The sequence below is a fragment of the Balaenoptera physalus genome (genome assembly GCF_965194825.1).
Source record: "Balaenoptera physalus genome assembly, chromosome: 5".
Classification (NCBI taxonomy): Eukaryota; Metazoa; Chordata; class Mammalia; order Artiodactyla; family Balaenopteridae; genus Balaenoptera; species Balaenoptera physalus.
In genome coordinates this window covers 57313131-57332355 of record NC_138884.1, presented here as the reverse complement: position 1 = coordinate 57332355, position 19225 = coordinate 57313131, and the positions used below count along the sequence as shown (strand labels likewise).

At 42.5% G+C, this 19225-nt stretch overlaps 1 protein-coding gene across 10 annotated transcripts in view; it reads left to right on the top strand.

Annotated features, from left to right (window-relative positions):
• SEPTIN11 (septin 11) overlaps nucleotides 1–19225 on the top strand; it is a 91659-nt gene that overhangs the window by 40000 nt on the left and 32434 nt on the right. For 9 of the 10 annotated variants that reach the window (XR_014264273.1, XM_082463862.1, XM_082463861.1 and 6 more), the window contains exons 2-3: nucleotides 4948–5062; nucleotides 14346–14541. Coding sequence is in view for 8 of the 10 variants with exons in the window: in XM_082463862.1 (XP_082319988.1) it covers nucleotides 4948–5062; nucleotides 14346–14541 (311 nt within the window). In the remaining 2 variants the exon portion in view is untranslated. Of the gene's footprint in view, nucleotides 1–4947; nucleotides 5063–14345; nucleotides 14542–18385; nucleotides 18859–19225 lie in introns of those variants that run through there. The other variant, XM_082463856.1, reaches the window with a different exon arrangement.

The window sequence follows — 19225 nt, the reverse complement described above, 5'->3', positions numbered from 1 at the left end:
GGCATGTGGGATCTTCCCGGACCAGGGCTCGAACCCGTGTCCCCTGCATTGGCAGGAGGATTCTTAACCACTGCGCCACCAGGGAAGCCCGAAGGGTGGATTTTCTTCACACTGGAGTCCCCATTCTCTCTTCCATGTTCTTTTTTTCCTCTTTGTTCCTCCGTGAGTGATTCTTCCTGCCTGGTTAGTCTGCGGGCTTTGCCCATCCACAGTTTCTCCCCGGGCTCCCAGCAGCAATAGAAGGGCTCCTCATTTTAAAATGACAGCTGTCTCTTCCTCCCACCTAATTTAGGGAAAGGAAACCCAGGTTTCCTGAGGACCTATTAAATGCTGGCCCTCCCATACGTACCATTTCCTTAGTTCCTCCCAGCCACCCTGCCAAGTCCTCCATTTTTACTGATGGAGGACAAAAAGTAGGGATTCAAACCCATGGCTGTCTGACTCCAAGCCTTTTTCCATCCTACTTGTGGTTAAGCAAGATTTGGAATTGTGGAACATATTTTAAAGCAGCACTCAGAATGTAGGTGTTGGCACACATTCTTATATAATTTGTTTTATAATTATTTCCATAATGAAGTCAGCTAGACAGCTTCTGAAAAACTTGTCGATTATAATCTTCAAAGTACACATTCATCATAAAGTGACCCTTTGTGTATAGATAACATTTATCTGGAAGGCTTCTGCAAGCTGGACTTCTTTTCCCTGGTAGATTCGGAGAGCTCCAGCCTTCTTGAAAGATGCCCCCCTGACTTTCCCTAGCCAAAAGCTACCTGTTTCCCCTTTGTCATCCCACAGTTAAAGTGATGGTATTTATCACTTTTATCCTTAATAGTATTACATTTACTTGTGTCCTGTCTCTACTGCTACATTGTAAACCTCTGAAGTGCAGGAAGAGTGTTTATCAGTGAATAACAAAAATAACATATTTTTGCTCCCTTAGCATTTTGAGCAGTGAGGTTTCTTTTGAATGAACAAATAAATAATTGTGTTCATGTCAAGATGATTTGGAAAGAGAAAAATGAGACTGTCAATTTTATTTTATACTATAGAATTTAGTCATTGCCCATTTCAAGATGGAGTGGGCCTAGAAATCATCCAAGTACGACCCCTCCCTAGATAGATTAGCAAATGGAGGACTAAATCAATTAAGGTCTTATAGTTACTTACTTGGAGCCTCCAAGGTGGCACTTGCATCTCAAAAAGGGTCCAAACTAAACCTTTTATTATTGGCTTCATGTGCATAGATGCAAAAATCAAAAATGGTCCAAACTAAACCTTTTATTATTGGCTTCATGTGTCATAGATACAAAAATCAAAGTCTCAGCATTGCCAGGACCAGTGAAAATATACTTAGAGCTAGTTGGCCAATTTTAATTCTCAACTTCCACCTCTTATGGTTGCCAAAGAATTATGATTTTAGAGAACATTTTTTTCTTTCTAGTTTAATATATTGGATTTCAGTAGCAGCGACAATTACTGTATTGTCTGGGGCTACCTAGGAACTTAGATCATCATGTGGTAACAGTGACTAAGTGTGGGGACTCTGGCACCTGACCTCCTGGGTCCACATTTCAGCTTCTCACCTTATTGGCTGTGTGACCTTGGGCAAGTTACTAAACTTCTGGGCCTCTGTTTTCTCATCTGTCAGTTGAGGTTAGGTAACAATAGTAACTACCTCATAGAATTGTTAAGATAAACTAATTCATTCATGTTTAGGGCTTTTCTGGAACTTTGGTCCATAAATGTTAGTTAGCTGTTATGATGATGATGGTGGAATACCAAATAGGTCGAGCTACTTTTATCCAATTATTATTTTCCTTTTATTGGTAGGGGGAATGTTTACTGAAATTCTCCCTGAGATTTCATAGTAAAGACAAGCCTGGAGATAAAATTTCCGTGGGATCTGGAAGGTTTGGATATGTAAACACTGGCTGTAAGGTCCTTCCAGATAGAGGAAATAGCATGAGTAAAGTCTGATGACGAGAACCCTGGGGTTTCCTCCCAGGAACTGTAAGTAATTCCATTTAACTGCATTGGAAGGTGCCCCCTGGGAGGACTGGGAATAGAGATTTGAGTGTAGCCCATGGAGGCTCCTGAGATGGCAGGCCAAGTTTGGATTGAGGGCCTTTGAGTACCAGGATCCCTTTGGCAGCAAGGTAGAGCGAGGGAAGCTTAGAGGGAGTGGCAAGGGATCGAGGCAAGGTGACCGTTGGAAGGCTGTTGAATTAGGAAGAATAAAGAGGAGGAGGATGTGACATTGATAACACTTTGGGATTGATGCAGGCAGGTGGGTTTCAGGTACAGATAAATGCCATTAACAGAAACAGGGAACCCTGGAGTAGGGGTGGGTTTGCAATAGAAGAAGATGATTTCAAGTTTCGTGAAGAACAATTTGAGGGACAGAAAGGACAACCCGGGAGAACTGCCCCTTTGGTAGAAATTCAGGACTGGAATGCAGACAGAGTTCAGTACTTAGAGAGAAAATTCTGAGAGTCATTGCTAGGTGTGTGATAGCGGTAAAGACGTGAGACTATCTGAGATTCCCTGAGATCACCTCTGTAGACTCAAGAGCCCCGCACACGTTCTTCGGATAGAGACATCTAAGGCATGAAGCCATAAGCGTGGTGCCATGAAGTGCCGGGGTGTAGGAGTTCATTTTAGCTGCTGTGTGTGAGATAGCGCTCCCCTCACACATCCTGCAGTGCTTTCAGTTTTAAGGCTGTTCGTGAACCAAGGGAGGAACTTCCTATTTCCCCTTTCCCCATCACTCACCAATGGGCAATAGCCCAGTAAAGGATTCCTTTACTGCTGGGCAGAGAAATAGGCTCAGATTATGGATTTTTTAAATGGCATTATAAAATTGACATATTTTATATGACAAAGAAGAGAGAGACTCTGAAGACATAAATTTAAGTTAAAAAAAAAAATTTCAAGACCAAACTGTTTTATAACCCTTCATTTTGTATGTGGTTTTCAGCGGGTATAAAAATACTCAGTGGGTATGTGGGTGGTTTCTCATGTTTTGGAAATGGTGAGAATATGAGATGCTCAGCATTGGGTTCTGGGATGAGAGCTATAATTACTAACTCTGATTCTTTCCCAGGATTGGCTCCTGGGTGGATATCTGAACCTAAAAACCCAACAACAGTCCAGAATGCAGAGCAATAAACCACTCTTCCCCGCCCCCCCCTGGAAATTAAAAGAATTATTGTGGCAAAGAGGAGAGGGAGGGCAGGACGATGCTTCTAACTTGCCTCGTCCCCTTTCGTGCTGCTCGCTGACTGTTCAAGGCCGTGGTGCATCAGGAAAGAGGTTGGTGTGATGGCTTCTCCTCGCTGGCTACACAGCAGCCCCTGTGCAGCCGTGATGGAAAGAGTTCTAAATATAACCCAGACTCCTTTCAAATCTTCCTCCCCCAGTCTTGGCAGATGTGGTAAACACCCTAAAAATACCTGCTGTCTGAACCTTTGAGGTCTTTGGAGAGGAAGGGGCAGGTGGTAGCCCTGGGGTGCTGTCAGGAGGCCTTGCCAAGCTACCAGGGCTGTTCCCCAAGCTGTTTGGTGCACTGTCGGCCAGACCCTCCTGCTCAAGGATAAGAGCCCCACTCTTGAGTCTCATAGTCACTGCTGGCAGGTTTCAAGGAGACTATTCATAGACTAGACATCTGTTCTCTGTCCCGTTGACCTCAAACCTGCAGCTGCCACCGTGGTGTTCAGGCAGTGTCGTGGTTTCCAGTCTTGTTTCACAGAATCAGAATTGTAGAGCTAGCGAGGCCCTCAGATATTATATTGTTCATAAAGCATTCCATTAAAATCACAACGTTTATGGAGTTACATTTCCCTGCCTCTGTAGTGTCTGTAGGGATTCGGAAATGGAGTCTCAGTCTTTGATTATTAAAAGACCTCACTCTCATTGTGTAACACACATAGGAGGATAACGAAAACCAGTCATTTTAAAAATAGTGACCAGATGATCCTGTGCGAGGCTTTTTCTTCTTTATTATAAAATGGACATTTGAGGCTCATTTTCTCACCCAAAATTCAGTATCTCGAGTATAAAGCTCATTGGCAACATAGCCAGACACCAGGAGTCTCATTTTCAGGAAGGCTTTCAAGATCTAGTTTCTGGAATCCCATAACCATAACTGTGCTGTTTAATTGAAAGACCATAGCTGACCTCTGTTTTCCTGGGAAAGAAGGGTTTCACAGATGATCTCCAGTACCCACGGAATGCATCCAAAGTTGTGGAGGCAGTCAGCACCATCTAATGAAACAGCATAAATCATCCAGCTTTTAAGTGTATGTTAACTACCTTAGTCCCAGTCTCCTTCAGGAGACTCTTGAGAAGGTGCGGGGAGTGCAGAACCTATGCTAGGAGCTGTGTGAGGGAGAGCAAAGTAGCCCCAAGAAGCCCGTCCAGATGATGGAGGAGAAGGAACCAAGTCCTGTGCCACGCCATTTTCAATATGTTCATCATGGTAGTTACAGAATTTCCATAATTGTAACGGGTATGCATCCTCCGCTGTGAGCTTCTCAGAGCTCCTTCCTGTATCTGGAAGGGTGTCATTTATTTTTTGCCTCTGGGCTGAAAGTAAATTGAAGGGTTTTCTTGAGTGCTTGAAGCTGTCAAAATGGTTGAATTTTTTAATGTCACTTAATGCATGTCTGAATCAGCCACCGCTAGAAGCTTATTTCCCCTGGACCAGTGCACCTGTAACCGGACCTGAGCTGCCTGGGAGGGAGATTGGTGTACTTAGGGACTCATTGTGATTTTGTGGAAAGAGCGTGGCTCTGGAGTTGGTAGCTTCAGTTGTGTAGAAGCCAGGGATGGGGTGGGCACAGAGGGGTCGCCTTTTTCCATGCGTGTCAAGAAGAGAGGATGGGAGAGGGAGGGGTACCCAGGTGGCACTGTCATGGGTTATCAAATGTTTCCCTTCTGAAATTCCAGAATGAAGAGCTTCGAAACTTGTCTCTTTCTGGCCATGTTGGATTTGACAGTCTCCCCGACCAGCTGGTCAACAAGTCGACTTCTCAAGGATTCTGTTTCAACATCCTGTGTGTTGGTAAGTGACTCATCCTTTGCCGCTGAGGAAGGAATCTGAGTCTTAGGTGTTGGCAGGTGACTGTCAGAGGGGCACGTTTCAGGAAATACGTTTCAGGAAATAAGAGGAATGATATTTTTTACTCTTTCATTATCAGTAAAGCAGGGTAATGATACCCACTCATGTATGTCACACAAAGATTGAGACTTGTATTTAGGTAGGATGCTTTGTAGGCTTTGTGATGTTACTCAAAATGTTATTTTTATTTGTGTCACATTGTCAAGCAGTGATCAGTTTAATATTGCTTTTGAACCACTTATTTAAATTTTTTGTGGGGGGAGGGACTTAGACCCTAGCTAGACTATAGGAAGTTGAAAGAAGGACCTGAGATGCACATACATAGGAAGATCATTCAAAAGCATTTTAAGAATTTGTTCCCAGGGTCTTTGACTATGGTGCAATAGTAATCTCCACTGAAGTCTTTTTAAAGATATGCTGTCTACAGTAGGTAAAATCTGAAACTACTTTAACCACTTTGATAAACTTAGAATATTAAAAATTTTTGCTTTTAGAGCAAAAGACAATTTAAAATTCTATTTTATATTTGACATACATTTTCTGCCTGAATTAATAAATTAACCTTTTGTCCTTAAATTGGAATCTGAAATTGACCTCAGTTTATTCCTGGTAGATAAATGGAAAAGGCCAAAGAGATACAGCTTATATATTTGCATCCTCAGGATGTGTTATTCATATCCTTTAGATGTTATGCATTGACTTAGGCCTCTGGCCGTGGTATTTTTCTTCTTCTTTAGCCATATCTTTCTTAAACTAAGACAAGGAAGGTAGGAAAGGAGGTGGAGAAAAAGAGGAACATAGAAATAGAAATCTCCTGTTGGTTTGAAGCAGACGTGTCCCTGGAACAGATGACGGCCTTTCCTTCACCCTCCCTGTCACTCTTGATGAAGGACCAGGCTAAACGGCAGTGAAGTGGCTCGGGCTGCATTGTTTTGTTGCCATTGTCCTCTGGGCACAGACTTCAAGACAAATTAAAAGGAATTCTGTATGTAGCCGATATGTGTTCTCTCTGTAGCCTCCCCCGACGTTTGGCAGAATGTCCTGACTTCTCTTGTCTAAGTAAAATGAAGTGACTTTAGAAAAGAAAGATGTGCATTCCATGTAAGTTAGTTGTTGGGGGGATTGCCAGGTATTCTCCTTTCTGAAAATTCTTCGAGAGGAGCATATTGAACGTGGCCCCTGCATTGGGCATTCGCTAGTAGAAAGCCGCCACTGACTTGCACACCAGATGGCTCACTGTCTGGCATTATGTCTCAAGCACTGGGGAGAGAATGACTGGAGAGAAACATGACCAGAGCCGCCAGCTCTCCTGCTTTCCCCTTTTCCCCACTTGAAGCCGATTAAAATTCAGCAGGGGACCCCCTGGAATGGCAGCTCTCAGAGTGGCATAAATGAGTCGTCTTTTCTCTTCTGCTAAATGCTCATTGCAGAGCAGGACAATTCTTCATTAGCATAGCAATTTGTTGGCAATTTGTTGATTTTCTATTGAAAAGTGTGCTAAATTGTAGGCCAGTTACTATTCTGGCTTCTCTTCTCCGTCTCCCCCAGCCCTGTCTTCAAAATCAGTTTCAAGAATCTATGTGAGAGCTATGGCCCAGCCCCTGCAAGTAGGATAAAGCCTTCCAGTGGGACTGGGCTGGAAGGACCTGGTTTGACCGGGTGTGTGGTGTGCAAGGGGGAGTGTTGGCTCGTTGGCTGGCCCTTGTGTTACTAGCACAATTATGGTGCTAGTTGGAATTCCTCACAAGCCACTTCCATGCTGTGCTGTTGGATTTGTAAAGCAGCAGCTATTCTGACTCTCCTGGGTGGCTGATAATCCCTATGATTCTTAGGTTTTTATTCTTGTTCCATTCTTAAACATGCTGAAAATTAGTTTTTCAGGTTATTTAAAATAATTCATGTTTATGTTAAAAAATTATAAAATGTCCCCCCTTCTCTCCTACCCTCATTTCCATTCCACAGAGAAAACACTGTGGAATCCAAGGAACTTTCTAAACTTTTCTGTACTTGGAAATTATTTTCGGAGGCTGAAAACAACACCACTTATCTCACGGTTTTGTAGGAGTCCCACGTGTGTCTCACCAGGCTAAAATCAAGGCGTCCGCAAGGCTATGCTCCTTTCTGGAACCTCAAGGGGAGAAGACATTTCCTTGCCTTTTCCGTCTGCTGGAGGCTGCCCACATTCCTTGACTCTTGGACCCTTTCCTCCATTTTCAAAGCCAGCAATGTTGCATCTCTCTCTGACTGTTCTTGGGTTAGGAAATTTTCCACAGAGAATTGCAGAAATCTAGTTGAAACTCAGTTAAGGCTCTTCCTCAACCCCCAAACACACTAAAAAGGTAATAGATTGAATGGTGTAATTAAGAAGAGCTGGCTCTAGGGATGCAGAGTGTTTGCAGGGCTCCGTTTCTGGTTTTCGAGCCTGCTTGCTGCTGCTTGGCTTCATGGTCGGGCTTCTTCTTCAAGGAGGTGGTACAGCCTCCAGCAGTGTTGCCAGCTGAGCAACCCCAGAGGAGAGAGAGGCCATTCCTGACAAGGCCTCCTCAACAGTCACAGGATCTCTGATCATCCAGGCTGGGGTCATCTGCCTGCCCAGGGTGGTATGGGGATCGTCCACCCCAAAACATACAAGGGTCCCGTAGGAGAGAAGACATGGGCAGAAAGGAGAAAGGGCATGGGAGAGACACACACTGGACAGATATAAACAGGTCTCTCATGACTACATAAGTACTTTTTTGTTTCGGTGTAACATAAGTGAGATCATGCCTTTCTATTCTTTTGCATTGTCTCTTTTCACTCCACAGTAAGTCCTGCCTATCCTTCCACGCCCGTATATCTAGCAGGTTCTTTTCCATAGCACTTTGGAGCTCTTCCGTTGGAGCCAACATTAGCCCTCTGGGAGATAGGGGTGTCAGCATTAAGGTAAACGTACATATCCTCAGAGGGTAGGACACATCAGATCCCTTCACAAATAACTTACAGCAAAATATCTGTATAAGGAAACAACTTTCGCTGTCAATTAATGCTCTATTTTTTTTTAAATTATTTAATTATTTATTTATTTATGGCTGTGTTGGGTCTTCGTTTCTGTGTGAGGGATTTCTCTAGTTGCGGCAAGTGGGGGCCGCTCTTCATCGCGGTGCACGGGCCTCTCACTATCGCGGCCTCTCTTGTTGAGGAGCACAGGCCCCAGACGCGCAGGCTCAGTAGTTGTGGCTCACGGGCCTAGTTGCTCCATGGCATGTGGGATCTTCCCAGACCAGGGCTCGAACCCGTGTCCCCTGCATTGGCAGGCAGATTCTCAACCACTGCGCCACCAGGGAAGCCCCTCTATCTATTTTTAAAGTAAGAGTCTATGAAAAGCATTCTAGTTGATCAAAATATTTTGACAGCCACTTAGAGGAGTTGGTGCCGTATTTAACTTGAGTATCCATGGTCCTTTCTTTTCTCCTTGTCATCCTACTGTGCACTTCTGTTTTTTATGCACATGCATGGTGTTTATAGCATCATTATTTCCATGTGAAAAGTGTAAAAGAGTTATGATCCCAGTAAGGAAGCTGATGATGTTTTTCAAAAAGGTCTTAGAATTGTAATTTTGTTTTGTGGCAAGAGCCTACAGGTTGCAAACAGAGAGGAAACAAACTGGGACAGAAATGAACCCTGGCGTGCACCTAGTTTAGTTTTAGAGGCACTGAATTAAATGCTTTTAGAACCTATCTCTCTTGAGTCCTGGATAGAAATGTAATAAAGAGCGGGAGAGTAGTGTTCACTTAACTGGGAAGAGAATTCTTGATGCTAAATCGGGTACCAGACACCCAAGAGTTCATAGTTCCCCTACTCTCCATCTTGCCTACAACACAGCAGTTCACCCCCAAAACTGCACTTTGTTTTAAATAAAGCCTTTCTTACCCACACTGTATTTCTCCAAAGAATCTAAATTAGTATTCAGCCTTTCTTCACAATTTTAAATTTATACATCTTTGTCATTCACTTTCCAAAATGACACCAGCTCTGTGAGAAACTCCAGCATTGATCCAGCTGTATGTTGGTTCTTACGTACACCTACACCAATGGATAAAATACTGTGACATCCCTGCTTTTGAAGAGGAACCAGTTCAATAGCAGGGTCAAAGTAAATTAATAACATATTTTGAAAATAGAATTAAAAAAAAATAATTACATTGTATTGTTTTGAGGGGAAGGCAGAAGGGGAAAAGAAAACAGACAAGTTTAAGATCATTTTAGCCAAGGCTATAGTGTCAGCATAAGCTGTAGAATTTTACAATCAGATCTTAAACATTTTTATCCCATCTTGCTTTTCCAGGAAAGGCTCTGAAGTGGTTTACAGGGTGAAATGAATGAGTTAATGAATAAAGATAAAATTAACCACAGAAAATAAAGTGAAGCCAAGGTTAGAGTCAGAACTAACAGCCATCAGACCTGCCAATAGCGGTTGATTCTCTCAGGAACGCATGTACCTCTCCGCCAGTGGTCAGAGCATGGAGGGACCCATTCATTCAACAGATATTTGTTAAACACATATTATGTGCCAAACACAAGTTAAAAGTTTAATGATGACAGACTTACAATAGCTATAAAGTAAAAACAAAATAGTTGCTCCAGATGAAACACAATTCACCGGGAAAAAATCTCTCCCGTGGATTTTCAGAAAAGACATACGGTGGCCGTCCCTCCATTTAAGCCTGGGTTCCTGAGCGTCCCCCACTCAGTGCCACTGAGCCAGGCAACGCCGAGGGTCACGTGCTGGTCTTCCAAGGGGACTTGAAAGACCAGCATGCTTTGGCTAATACCGCCAGCTAATACCACGGCTGGTGGTATTAGCTAAAGCATGTCCCATCAAAGGCAATTCTATGAGGAGTTAAAACAACACAGCGTAGCTCTCTGATTATCTGGCTTCATCCAAGAATAAAATCCAGAATATTTAGAGGAGGCAGACAAACCTTCATGCACAGCTATTTGAATAATTATGATAATAATGATCCAAGTAGCCAGTCTTGGCAGTGAGAGTAAAAATGCTGAATCATAGATCAACTATTTGCTCAGTTTACAATTAATTACCTTCTAATTCATAATACATTCCTCTGTGTGTTTTTTTTGTTTTTGTTTTGTTTTTTTTTCTTTTTTAATAACGTCCAGTTTAGAGCTTGCGGTTTAAGTAAGCCTGAGAACAGAATGGAAGGGGCAAGCCTGCTTTCCACTGTGCGATGGGTGTAATGCTCACCAGCGCTGGCAGGAGCTGGAGAAACAGAAGCCCCAGATAGCGCTTCAAGAGTAAATCTCCAATTATTCTAACAACTGTTCAGGCAGATGAATTTATAACAGAATAAACAACAAACTCTGAAAAAATCTACCAAAGTGGCAAATCTCAATATAAATGATCACCATGATCATTTTTCTTTTCAGTTAACTGAAAAGAAATGCCTGAAACTGAATGCCTGCTCTGTGCCAGGGATTCTGAAATGTTTCAGACTTGCTGCCAGTCATTAATTGTCTCAAAATATTGTAGTTGTTGGGTTTAAATTGGAACCTATGCCAGGTAGGCTTTTGGTTACTCAATTCAAAGGAAACCTTTGTGCTGTTGTGTGTCCTCAAAAATATAGAAAATGCCCTCTTTTCTGAGGCTAGAGATTGACCTCAACAACAAACGCATTGAAAAGCTCTCCTAGTTCTAGAATTCCTTTTATTCCAAAAGCTGTCATTTCTTAGTGAACTGCTTGTGGTGAATTGCACTGCTGCTAGAGTAGCTGTGTCTAATTAGGGCTCTTAAAAGCACAGAGCATAGGAATGGAAAGCAAAGCACTCTGAAATTTAGAGGAACAGTGGTTGTTCCAAGCCCTTGATTAACCCTGTGCTGTAAGTAGGCCCGGGAATGCTAATTGTTCGTAATTTCCACCTTAGTGCAAATAATAATTAAAATTACCTTGCCTTTAAAAACAAAACAAAACATGGTGTTCTTGATTCACATATGCTTAACTAATTCTCAACTTAGTAAAATGTGATGGTAATTTCAGTCCTGTCCAGGTAACCTAGAATCCTTGCCATGTAAATTGAAGTCTTTATTGCTGTTTTTAGGGAAAGAGATGAAAGTTAAGTGGGTCACTTTCCACTGATAGAACCTTTACCTTATAGGGGAAATTTTATAAGATAGTTCTGCTGTTGTGCCTTTGTCCCTGTTCTGAAAATAGGTAAATTCTGAAAAGAAGTTTGCTCTATTGAGAAAGATACTCAAGTAGGTACTTAAAATGACAGGAGTACATTCAGTGTAGGATTGCCTTCCAGATTCTATGTGCCTTACAAGTGAGAACCCCGTTTTGTTTCTGTATCCATTACTTAGTAACTTTGTTTTGCTCAAAGTTATTTTGTTAAGTCACTGATCGTGGATATGAGCTTGTTGAGCATTAGGGAACAGAGGCTACTTTAGATTACTTTTATTGATGGGTCTTTTTTTGTAAGAGTATGAAGGAAAGTAAGGAAGACAGGAGACAGTCCCAAGTGCTACACAGCTAGACTTCATGGAGATCTGGAATGACATTCAGGATATTACAGAAGTTCAAGAAGTGTCAGTTGCTGTTTTTCTTCACCATTTTATCCCCAGCACCTATGCTTGTCACATAGTAAATACTCAAGTATTATTAATGAATAGATTTCGGGTACTAGTGTCTACCGTATCTATCTGCTCTCTTTCTCCTGTGTGCCCAGCTAATGGTCTGTCAGCAACATGTCTTCTATTTATTGACAGCCTTTGCTGCCTCATGGCATCTGAGTTTTCGCTTCTCTCAGCGTATCTTTTCTTTTTCATGCCATCGTGCTGTGTGCAGGTTCAAACTCCCAAAGAGAGAAGTTTGATTGGATAGATCACTGTCTAGCATGGAGCATTCTCACAGCACTGGCGTCCATGGGTGCCTTGGGACAGGGGGCTAGCCCTGGGCCAGTTATCTGTGGTCATTAGCAAGGTCCATGTTATAAACTATGCTCTTGCTTGTGAGAGGAATGTGGTTATGGCAGACATTTAAAATATCATTCCCATAATAGTAAATCAGAGTCTGGCTGGTATTCAGTCATGTTCCAGGTCAGATTCTAAGCTGTGGGAGAAATCAGGCCAGTTCGTTGCTGTATTCCCAGAACTTGGTACTAAACTGGAAAAGATACTGGCTGAAAGAAGACTGATGAAGGAGGAAATTCTTTGATCTTAGATGTATCGGGTCCAATGGGTAAAGCTAAAGAGTTAGGCAAATGTACTTGAACAACTTTTTTTTTTTTTTTTAAATTTATTTTATTTATTTATTTATGGCTGTGTTGGGTCTTCGTTTCTGTGCGAGGGCTTTCTCCAGTTGCGGAGAGCGGGGGCCACTCTTCATCGCGGTGCGCGGGCCTCTCACTGTCGCGGCCTCTCTTGTTGCAGAGCACAGACTCCAGACGCGCAGGCTCAGTAATTGTGGCTCACGGGCCTAGTTGCTCCGCGGCATGTGGGATCTTCCCAGACCAGGGCTCGAACCCGTGTCCCCTGCATTGGCAGGCAGATTCTCAACCACTGCGCCACCAGGGAAGCCCCTACTTGAACAACTTTTATCCTACAAGTGAATCACGGTAGTCAGTGGCAAACCACATAGGGCTTCTAATTAGAGAAAGCTCAATTACAGAAAGATTCCATTCTACTTCATGTTTGTACTGTGTTGGAAAGCAATGAGTAATACAGAACTTCTAATTAGTAAAGGTATTTTGTCATTACAGTGGGAAAGTTGCCCTAAGGCTATAAATCTCAGAGCTCTTTTTTCCCCCATGGAATTGTCACCATCCTAAAAGTCATTATGGCAATTTTTCAGAAGAGAGGTACTGTTCCTAGGACCATCATGGGATTGGGATTTGTTGAAAGGGCTGCAGTATATTGGTATGTTTAAATTGAGTTGAAAATCTAATTGGGAAATTTTCCAGATTTTTTTTTTTTTAAAGGCATTCCTATGGATAATGTTTCTCGATTTCTACCATCACACACTCAACCACCACCCCTGACAAGGGTGGGTTCTTTCTCATTGCCAACTATTTTTGACTCAAGAATTAGTATATAGAGAGAAAATCTTCCTTGGTCTTATTTTGAAGATCAAGCTAAAGTTCTCCATGGCTCCACATTTGGGTCTTACCATTTGATTGGTGTAGTGGTGCTAGGTACCTGCCACTCTCCTTTGCATATATTAGGGGCTCAGTAAGACTTATTGACTTGAATTATCAACGTGAATTAATAAGGCCATTGTTGCAGGTTATTTAACATCATTCAGTTTCATTGTCACAAACATCCGCTTGAAACTGGGAAATCTAACAAATGCTTGCCATCTGCTGAATAGGGAAATAAAAATGGAGATAATGGAGGATTCTCACAGATTCATAACCATACCTAAAAAAAATTAGGCAGTCAGTTTTCTCTGTAACAGTAAAGTCAGGGTGCTGTGTTGGTTGAGTGTAGGTGTTAGAACCACACAAACTTGGGTTAGAAGCCTGGCTCTGCCACTTAACAGTGTGACTTTAGACAAGTTACTTAGACCTTATCTAAGCCTTCATGCCCCATCTGTAAAAGGGAGGAAAGAGCAGTACTTATTCCATGGGGGTTAGTACTAGGGTTTAAATGAAGCTCTTACCACAGGGCCTGGTACAAGGTAAACACTCAGCAACTGTAGCTGGGTTTGTTATGATTGCTGTTATTTGTCAAGAGTGCTGTTTTGAAAAATGTAATTCTTTTCCACAACAGTAGATGGTATGGTATCAAGTAATTCAATACAAATGAATCAGTCTTTTGAATTTTCTTCGTAACAGAAACTCAGCAATATAGAATTTTTTTTAAAGCAATATAGTGTTACATGCCAACATTTAGGGAAGGAGGAGCTACGGTTTATGTCTTTGAAATGACCACAAACTGACCACAGGCAAGCTTGTAGGTTGTGATCCTCTATGCAGAGGTAAAGAAAAGCATCTTGATCTGTAAGTTCAAGATCTTTTGTACTGAACGGTTTTGGAAATTCATTAAGACGTTTCTCGGGAAGTATTCCATAGATCACACATGGAAAGAAAGAACTATCTTTTTGTGGTGGGATTTTTGGTGATACTGACTTTTCAAAAAATTTTACTATCATGATGATGAAAAACTCCTGATGATGTGAACTGGTGCCTCAGAGGCATTGACACGTTCTTTGATTTCTCCCTTGTGGTCATGCAGGCGAGACGGGCATTGGCAAATCCACGTTAATGGACACTTTATTCAACACCAAATTTGAAAGTGACCCAGCTACTCACAATGAACCAGGTGTCCGGTTAAAAGCCAGAAGTTATGAGCTTCAGGAAAGCAATGTACGGCTGAAGTTAACCATCGTTGACACTGTGGGATTTGGAGACCAGATAAATAAGGATGACAGGTACATCTTGGGATTTTGTGGGGATGTAAATGAGTGAGAAGGTAACAGGATCCATCCCGGGTAAATGCAAAGACTAATTGTTCGCTAGTTATGGGGCTTGGTCTCCTATCACCTAAAAGATAAGACATTCTTGTCCTCTGAGAAATTTTCTTAGAATGTTCTTGAGGTCAGAATCAGCTAGTGTAATTGATTCCAGCTAGGGTAAGGAGAAAAGGGATTTGTTAGAAGGCATAAGCTACCTTATGGCATTTTTCCAGGAGAGTCATGGAACCAGGCTTGGGCGCTTTCCCACCTGGAAAAGCAGTCTAGAGAAACACGTACAGTGAGTGGAACCCCTGCCACAAACTACCTTATATAGTTTGGTACCTGTGACACTGGGGAGAGGTCTCTAGAACCTCCACCCAGTCTGTCTCAGAGAGCCAAATGCCTTCACCATCGCTTGCAAGAAGAACCCCTTTCCCTGTGTGGGCCTCTGCCTCGTGTGGCTCCCTTCCTGCTTCCAGGTCTTGTATGGCTGCATCCACTTGGTAGAAAGTAGACCAGATCCAGAACACTAGCTGCAAGAGAGTCTGGGAAGTGTGGTTTCTGGTTTTTGTTGTTGTTGCTGTTTTAACTCTGCAAAAAAAAAAAAAGGCGGGTGGGGAGGGGCATTAAAAAGTAAAAGGAGTTTGGAATGAGCATCTGCCACGGTCTCCTAGTCTCTGAGGCAGATTGGGATATTTGACTGAATCCCCAAATTCCTACAGATCTGAATGAAAACTTGGAGTCAACGTGATTTTCCCCAGAAGCCGGAGCCCAGGATTTAGTAGACCCGGGTTGTGATCTGGATTCTGCCAATGAGCAGCTATGGGACCTTGGCCATTTATCTCACTCTAAGGGAATGACGCTGGGTACTCTCAGGTCTCTTCCAGTGGGATCTGCATATAGTCTCTTCTCAGGTGGGGTCTAAAGAAGGGCACTGGGAAAGGCTAAGCCTGGAGGAGGGGTGTGGTAACAATAGGGGGTATCCTGTATTTTGATGGCTTTGGCAACAGTGGTATCAGCTCCTAGAACCCCAAAGTGAAGAAAGCATGTTTGTGAAAGATCAGCTGGAAGAATCGTCGTTGATTTCCAGCCAGCGCAGGATCTTAATGTTGATGCTAGGGCTGTGGCATGAGCACTGTGTGTCCTTTGTGCATTGTCTGGGTCTTCCTGTAGGCTGCTCACAGTTGGGTGGCCCGCTGGGTGCAGAATGGCCACATTGAGTCTGAATATTGAGTGTGGCCTCAGTGGAGCCTAGTGAGGAATTCAGATCGCTCTCTCTCCAGCAAGGGTTTGTTAAGCTAATTTGATAATATGTATAACAAACTTCTTTGTCAGTGTAGAAGAAGGACATGTTTAAGCTGCGTAAGAAATAAGATGTCTTTTCAGAATTTTGGTCCTGTAGTTTTTTATGTAGACAGAAGCTGTTAGCTATGTCGGTCTCCTGTATTCATTCACTAAAACTGGTTTACATAAACTTGATGATCTAGTTATAAAATAATATAGTGAGGTTTTACTTTTTGTTTTTTTTTGAGGTGAAGCAAACAGTCATTTTATTGACTCAAGTTCTTTCATTTATATCTTATCTCAGGCTATTTGCTTTAGTAGTTTAGCACCCATCAGTTAGTAGAGAAGGCTGTCCGCATCCAGAGGTTTTACTTTTATAAAACACACATAGTCATTTTATAAAGCCAAGCAAGTTTGCTCTTTTCTCTGAGTTGCTGTGTGCCCTTATTTTAGGGAAGCTGTTAAGCCTTAAACCTTCTTGGTGTTAATCTCAAGATCACCCATCCTATCTACTAATCTTGACTTTAAATGCCTTATGATTGTTTTATTTTACTTTTTTTTAACTTTTATTTATTTTTTTTTAATTTTTATTTTGTATTTTTAAATTTATTTTTGGCTGCGTTGGGTCTTTGTTGCTGCACGTGGGCTTTTCTCTAGTTGCGGCGAGCGGGGGCTACTCTTCGTTGTGGTGCGTGGGCTTCTCATCGTGCTGGCTTCTCTTGTTGCGGAGCATGGGCTCTAGGTGCGCAGGCTTCAGTAGTTGTGGCACATGGGCTCAGTAGTTGTGGCTCATGAGCTCTAGAGCGCAGGCTCAGTAGTTGTGGTGCACGGGCTTAGTTGCTCCACGGCGTATGGGATCTTCCCGGACCAGGGCTCGAACCCATGTCCCCTGCATTGGCAGGCGGATTCTTTTTTTTTCTTTAACATCTTTATTGGAGTATAATTGCTTTACAGTGGTGTGTTAGTTTCTGCTGTATAACAAAGTGAATCAGCTATACATATACATATATCCCCATATCTCCTCCCTCTTGCATCTCCCTCCCACCCTCCCTATCCCACCCCTCTAGGTGGTCACAGAGCACCGAGCTGATCTCCCTGTGCTATGTGGCTGCTTCCCACTAGCTATCTATTTTACATTTGGTAGTGTATATATGTCAGTGCTACTCTTTCACTTCATCCCAGCTTACCCTTCCCCCTCCCCGTGTCCTCAAGTCCATTCTCTATGTCTGAGTCATTATTCCTGTCCTGCCCCTAGGTTCTTCAGAACCATTTTTTTTTAGATTCCATATATATGTGTTAGCATACTGTATTTGTTTTTCTCTTTCTGACGTACTTCACTCTGTATGACAGACTCTAGTCCATCCACCTCACTACAAATAACTCAGTTTCGTTTCTTTTTATGGCTGAGTAATATTCCGTTGTATATCTGTGGCCAGCAGATTCTTAACCACTGTGCCACCAGGGAAGTCCGTTATGATTGTTTTAAATACTTAAGTTCATTCTCAAGAAACGTTTGAGAAAGTTAAAATTAAACTGTCCCAGGCCCAAAGATAATTCCAGAAGGAGGCTTCCAGAGACATTTTTGTGCAGTGACAGCTTAATGGGAATAAGACACCAAATCATTAAGTTACATTATGTTTGCTTAGGGCTCAGAAACTTCATTAGTACCAGGTGTTTTTGTTTGTTTGTTTGCTTCATTTTCCTCAAAACTGTGTATGTTATGTGTGTGTGTTTTGTAAAGAGGAATTTGAGCCATTTTATCTAGGGCTATGTATTGTCTAGATATATTTTAACTATCTGTGATAGAAATATGAGCACATAGTAACGGCAGAGAAATATTTAACTCATGCTCTAGCTGAGCACGGAGCTCTATTTTATGTATAGGGCAATTTAAATGCTCTTCAGTAAGCATTGGCCTGTAATACAGGAGCAGTTGTTAGACAGAGTAAGAAAGATTTCATTTTGCATCTGTCAAAATGGACTATCTGTACATTGTGTTGGACTGGGGGAAAGCTAAACACAGCTGAGCAGTTGCTCTTGATTTATGACCTCAATGCCAGGGAATGATGGAGAGGTTCTTGCCTGAAGGCTGTCTGTAATGCCCGCTGAAACAGATGAAGAGAAAAACCCTGACGACAGGCAGAAGTGCACGCTGGTCCTCGTGTGGTCACGGAGCCCCCCGTCCGAGCAAGGCGGGTCTCCATCTCTGACCTGCGCAGGTCTCTCCCTGGGGTCGGGGAGTGCCATGCTTGTGCGCTCCCTGATGGGAAGACGTCAGCTGCACCTTTTCAGGATGTATTCCTGCGGGAATGAGAACCGTCTTCCTGCATTTTGCCGCTAAGTTTCCATGAGCTGCTCCAGCTCAGAGTCATCGCCTCAGCACCGCCGCTGCATTTTTACTTCTCCCCTAAATGGGGACTTTCCCTCAGTCGGGTGGGTTTTCACTCGCCGGCCCTGAACAGCAGGTGGCCAGTGCAACGCTGAGGCACACATTTGCAGCTGGAGGCCTCTTTAAGAAATTATCTGACTCATTTGGGTCAAATAATAGTTTCCAAGGAGACTTAGAAGAGAGGAAGTGTGATATTAACCTAACCTACATACCAAGTATTTGTTTTTCTTCTGAAATTTCTTGACAGCTGTTGCATAACCTCTTTTAAGTGGCATTTAGAACTCTGTGCCCCAGAATGATTGTTGACACTGTTAACTATAAACCCAAATGTCTGTTGTTAAAAAAAAATAGTCATTTGGATAGGGTCTGCTTCCATCAAAAAATTGGAAGTGGGATGTGCATTTTTGTATCGATATGTAAACATATGGAAGGGGACGTGCTGTTTCTCTAAACCCATGATTATTTTTACTACTTTGAGGATTAGGCAAGCTTTTCTGCCATCGATGCAAGACTTCAAGAATGTCCCAGTTTGTTTATGTAGGCTTCGGACATGTCAGCATTCCTGCATCATTATCTGCCTGGGACCAGGCTAGCTAGAAGGAGGCAGGAAGAGAGATCTGGTAAGATTTCCTGTTTTGTTTAATAGCACGGTTAACTCTTCGTGGTCTAAGGGCCTCCTTGTTTTGCTGTCTGTACTCTTCAGTAAAGAAGGAAAGAGGTCTGGAGAAGAAGGGAAACCAAATTTTGCTGTAGTGCTGGAAATAAAAGAATTTGTTGGCCTCACATTTGGGAGGTGGGAGATAGAATGTCAACGGCATATTACAAACTATAATGATAATCAGTCCTAAAAAAGCATGGATAGTTGAAATCCACTGAGAGAATCCTCAAACTCACCAAATCTTTATCAGAGTTATAAAATGGTAATGGAATGGACTGTTCGGTCTTCAGATTCTGCCTTAATTACACTTTCTGGTAGATGTAGTTGAA